Source organism: Aegilops tauschii, chromosome 2 (genome assembly GCF_002575655.3).
Source record: "Aegilops tauschii subsp. strangulata cultivar AL8/78 chromosome 2, Aet v6.0, whole genome shotgun sequence".
Taxonomy (NCBI): Eukaryota; Viridiplantae; Streptophyta; class Magnoliopsida; order Poales; family Poaceae; genus Aegilops; species Aegilops tauschii.
The window spans coordinates 504,052,644-504,057,689 of NC_053036.3; the positions used below are offsets into that span (position 1 = coordinate 504,052,644).

The 5,046-nt window shown below is 45.5% G+C and overlaps 1 protein-coding gene across 2 annotated transcripts; it reads left to right on the forward strand.

Moving 5' to 3' along the window:
• The first annotated feature begins 848 nt into the window (after nucleotides 1-848).
• Nucleotides 849-3,609, forward strand: LOC109782044 (SUMO-conjugating enzyme SCE1). 2 transcript variants are annotated; one of them, XM_020340630.4, is made up of 5 exons: nucleotides 849-1,068; nucleotides 1,184-1,267; nucleotides 2,835-2,981; nucleotides 3,085-3,198; nucleotides 3,304-3,609. In XM_020340630.4, exons 1-5 carry the CDS (start codon nucleotides 997-999, stop codon nucleotides 3,364-3,366), a joined length of 480 nt encoding a protein of 159 aa, XP_020196219.1. In that variant the 5' UTR covers nucleotides 849-996; the 3' UTR covers nucleotides 3,367-3,609. The 2 variants fall into 2 exon arrangements, with proteins under 2 accessions (XP_020196219.1, XP_020196218.1); XM_020340629.3 differs by having other exon boundaries at nucleotides 1,067-1,267.
• The last annotated feature ends 1,437 nt before the right edge of the window (nucleotides 3,610-5,046 follow it).

The window sequence follows — 5,046 nt, forward strand, 5'->3', positions numbered from 1 at the left end:
CCACCTCAACTGCACCAAACCAAACGTCGTTGCTCCGCCACCTGCGCCCGTCCTGTTCTCCTTCCTCCTCCTTTCCCTCTTTCCTCTGTGAGGCACGCCGCTGCCAGAGCACTGTTGTCACCGTCCTGGAGGAGCACTGATGTGGATAGGCATGGCTGCCGCTTCCTCAAGGTCAGCTACAAACATCGGTACCGCATACAGCAATAGTTCCTGCAACAATGGGCGTTGTTGCAATGGCGGCTGGGACGAGGTGAAGTTTTTTGCATCATGTTCTTTGTTGGATAAAATTGCAACAAGGGGTTTGTTGCGGGAATACAGAGAAGAGGTAGGAGATGCTACTGTAAATTTTGCAACAATGGTCCTTTGGAAGAATACAAAGAAGAGGTTGTAGATATTGCAAATTTTGCAACTGAGATCTTGTTGCAGGAATTAGGTTCGCAACAAGAGTCTTGTTGCAGGAAAAGGAGAATAAATTTTGCAACTGGGGTCTTGTTGCAGGAATTAGATTCGCAACAAGAGTCTTGTTGCAGGAAAAAAGGAGAACAAATTTTGCAACTGGGATCTTGTTGTAGGAATGAGATTTGCAACAAGGGACTTGTAGCAGGAAAATAAAAAAGAGGAACGGACTGCTCGCCATACAATTGAACGGTTTGTGAGGCGGCGGATCTTTCTAAAAAGATCCGTCGGCGGACGCGTAGCAGGCCCCTTTAACAAAAGGCTTCTTAAATCAAAGACTTTTCTGTTCAATTTATATTAGGTCGCCTTTCATAAAAAAGAAACTAATCTTATGGTCGTCCGCCTGTTCGGTTGCGGCAGAGCAAGTATATTCATTGCCCATTTGCCCCAACCGACCGGGAGCCGAACCAAATAGGCAACCTAAAGTAGAAAACAGTCCACGCCGCCGCGGCACCGAGCGACCCCGCGGGCGTCCTTGGAAGAAGACGAAGCGGCGGCGACGACGACCTAGGCAGACCGCTCGCTCGTGTTGGAGCCTGGATGGCGTCCGGAGGCATCGCCCGCGGCCGCCTCGCCGAGGAGCGCAAGTCGTGGCGCAAGAACCACCCCCATGTGCGCGCCCGCACCACGACCTAGCTACTTGCTTTCTTTGCCCAATTTTCTTTGTTTCTTTCTCTGGATCTACGCAAGTGGTAATGGGGACACCGGGGCTTCTTGTCTATTTCAGGGCTTCGTGGCCAAGCCGGAGACCCTGCCGGATGGGTCCGTCAATCTCATGGTCTGGCGGTGCGTCATCCCCGGCAAGCCAGGGGTAAGAAAATAGATGCTGTGTCCTTTTTACTCGCGCTGTACCGTGGTTTGCAACTGTGATAAAATCTGTGCTTCCTGTTTAGTTTCTCTGAACCTGCTCGTGGTTATATGGTTTGCTTTTGTCACACATTGAAACCCGAGAAAAATTTCACCATGATTTTCTCAGAGTTCTCTGAACCTCTCTCTGCTTCTGTACTAACAGAGGAGGGGTTTCAGTAGGTGCAGGGTTTTGCAAGCCTTGGTGCAGAACTCTTTCGACTAGCTGAACATTAGAGACGTTGGTAGCACAAAACCCTTGGCCCCTTCACTGCTACAAGTGGAACATTGCATATTGTTGTTGAAAAAGCAGGGCATGAACGGACATTGTCATGCAAACATATTATATCATATCCTAATACAATCGAATCTGAGTTTGTTCTCTTGCATAAAAGAACCAAACCAATGATCCATCTTTCTTAATTTGATGCTTCATTGTAATGATTTTGTTTTTTTATCTCTGCCACTGTATTATGTTGTTGCAGGATAAAACTTGATTACATTTTACAATCTTACGGGTCAGTTTGCCAGTCCGTGTCCCAAATTATGATGATACGAAAGTAAGCTTATGATAGTGTTGGGCAATTGATCAACATATAAGGATGCATGTGAGGTGTCAGTAAATGTAGAGACCATTTTAACTGTTTATTATGTTAAAGTGTGTATAACATACATTAAGCCCATCAAGCGAATGATTGCACAATCCTGTCTCTGTTCGGTTGGCATAGTACTTTTATTGAAGATTTAGCATGGCCACCTTATCAGGACATAGCATTTCAATTGACCTTGTTTGGTTTGTAACAAGGACCCCATATAGGACAGAAGCATGACCAGATAATACCAAAGTCTGAATATGGAATGGTGCACTGCTGCTTAATTTCTTTCGCCTTCTCGAAGATGAAACCGAATAAGCGGCACATTGAATATTCATTTTGCAAGAACATGTTTTAGATATTGAATCCTCTCTTGAAAACATTTTTAAATGTTATTCTCAAGGCCAGACTGACAATTTCGACAAAAATCTTGTAAGCTACAATTTACTTCAATATTTTGCTGTCTTTGTTTGTGATGCCCGCTTTTACTGCTTCACAAATCACAATTCAATAATGATGACCACGAGCCTACGACCTGTTTCATTCTAGTCATGCAAACAACCCTAATTGATGTTGGACTGTTCACCTCTATTGAACTACCATTGTTAACGGTCCTTTGTCGAATATGGGTGCATTAAACCATACATTGAGTCTTTTGTCGATGAGAAAGAAAAGATAGACCCCCATCCTGTGGGAACTGAATTTGAAATTTTCCCTTAAAATCCCTATGAAATTCGAAACAGACACTTGGTGTATAAAATGCAGCCCTGTAAGTCTGTAACTTATTCTTATCTGATACTAATTCAGTTCTTTGTGTGTGAATAGTGTAGTACCACAATATTCTTTTACGACAGATTTGTGCGCTCTCGAGCCTCTAGTCCATGCCGTGTAGCTCAGCAAACTGATCTTTTCTAGTGCACTACATTTGTTTTTCTGCAGACTGACTGGGAAGGTGGATATTTCCCGCTAACTCTGCAATTTGATGATAATTACCCAACAACCGCTCCTAGCTGCAGGTTCCCAGCAGGTTTCTTCCATATCAATGTCTATGATTCTGGAGTAGTATGCCTATCGATACTGGGTGATGTAAGTATAGACTGACTGAAACTTTCCTTGCAGCATGTGTCTGCACTCTGCACCATGCTGATATCCCCGCTGATCTTTCATGATTTACCTCATCCTTTTTCAGGCATGGAAACCTTCAATTACAGTGAAGCAGGTTTTGGTAGGCATCCAGGAGTTGCTGGATGACCCAAATCCTAACTCAGCCGCACAGCATCGATGCTATGAACTCTATAAGAAGGTTAGTTTCCATAACTAGAACCTGCTTAACCTGAAGGCGCGTTTCCTTAGTTTTAATACAGCTATGCAATTGACTCACCCTGTTTGTTTGTGTCCGCATTTGCAGAACATGCCAGAGTACAGGAACAAAGTCCGTGAGCAGACCAAGCGCTACCCTTCGCGCATGTAGCTACTCTAGTAGTGCATAATATTAGTGTGCATTTCGTTGGGGACTGAAGTCTAGAGTTGCGCCGCGATGGGGGTGTAGTTAGCGCAATGGTAGTGTATTTGTTGGAACTGCTGAACTGCACTTTTGAGTACATCTTCGCTACGAATTGTTCCGGGCCTCGGTAGCTTATCTCAATGTAGTTTGGGTGAGCTTTGCTGACCCTTTTTTTACTTTGTGATGAAAAGAGATATCCTTTTCTTCCAAGTGATTCCTCCTACCTTGCCATTATTCATGCATGAAAGATGGGTCGGATCGGCCCAAATGATTGAAGTTAGGCGCGGGTTTACTACCACGCTGCTCTTCCTGGTTACGTACAAGTCAACAAAGCCTGGGTTAAAATCCGCATCTGGGTTTTCCCCAAAGGAGAGAGACCCATGAAGCCCGGGAAGTGAGTGAACCCGGGAAGTAAAAATAGCCTCTCGCTGCTGTGTCCAGCCTGCCTGCTGTGTTGCGTCAATTAAGAAGGGTCGAGGGCAGTTGATGAGGGAGGATGAGGACGAGGAGAAGTGAAGGTTTTCGTTGGGACAGAAACGGAGAGAGACCAAACATGCTCGTTTGATGCATTGAATTCAGACTGTCCGATGTGCTGCTGCGGGTCAATTCGGTTCCGTGCTTCGGGCTCATGACGGACGGGAGCTGTCCGTCCGGGCGAAAGTTGTGGGGGCACGCAAGCGCGCATGTGCTGCTGCGTCTCGGTGTGTGGACACGGGCCGCTCTCTTCTCTTTGCAGTTCAGGGTAAGAGCGATCAAGTATGGTTCGAGATACTGCATGGGGAAAGGATCTACCAAACCATCAATGCAATACAGGACGTCTGAATTTAACCTTGTTTTTCTCTTTTCTTCTGAAAGGGACAGAGGAGTGGAAAGGCCTACTGCTTGATTCTGAAACTAACAAGTTTGCAGCATTATTAGCTGCCGGTAAAGCTTACTTTGAGCTTAACCACATACTACCTGATTGTTATATATGAAAGCACAATCCTGGCAGATACTCTTCTTCTTTTGCTTGGCTTCTGGTGAGAATCTTTAAGGTAGCTTACTGGAAATAAGGCGAGGGGGGACTGGGTGGTGCCTTTCCAAGTTTCCAGATTCTGTGAGACATTTCCTGTAGAGTGTGCATGGGATTAACTTCTGGGCACTTTTTGTATAAGCTAATTCCTGCCAAACAACTCCAAGCTAGGCCAGACCTTGATCGCTTCGCCTCATCATTAGCATGCTACTTCCAGGAAACCAAAACATGGATCCCAGACTTATGTTCGTTAGATTTACCAGGGGTTTCTTTTCTCCATTCATTTCAGGGGTGAGGTGGTAGCATAGCATGGCCGTAAAGTTTGCACCCCCTCTTCTTAGGTCTATTTCTGCTCAGGTATTGGCCTATCTGGTTTTTGTGACTTGGGCCATCCGTGCAACTTGCCAAACATATTACTATGTCAGTCCAGCCTTATCATCTCCCGTGGGCCATCTTGCAAATGTAAAAGGAACATTGCATAGTGGTGCTGGAGCCTACCAGCTACAGCTAGTGGCTGCGCTATGCTGTTTTAGAGGAGGGGAGGACAGCTTCCGACGAAATCGGAGGAGAGAATCGTCTGTGAGCAAGCTACTAAGCAGAAGTTTTTTTTCCTTTTCGAAACGGAAGCAGAAGTT

What these genes read in the sequence shown, in the direction of transcription:
- LOC109782044 (XM_020340629.3), top strand. Translation starts at nt 1,067, where the DNA reads ATGTGCGCGCCCGCACCACGACCTAGCTACTTGCTTTCTTTGCCCAAT. An exon ending in GCCTATCGATACTGGGTGAT is followed by an intron (nt 2,982 to 3,084) that starts GTAAGTATAGAC and finishes ATCCTTTTTCAG; the next exon opens with GCATGGAAACCTTCAATTAC. An exon ending in GCTATGAACTCTATAAGAAG is followed by an intron (nt 3,199 to 3,303) that starts GTTAGTTTCCAT and finishes CCGCATTTGCAG; the next exon opens with AACATGCCAGAGTACAGGAA.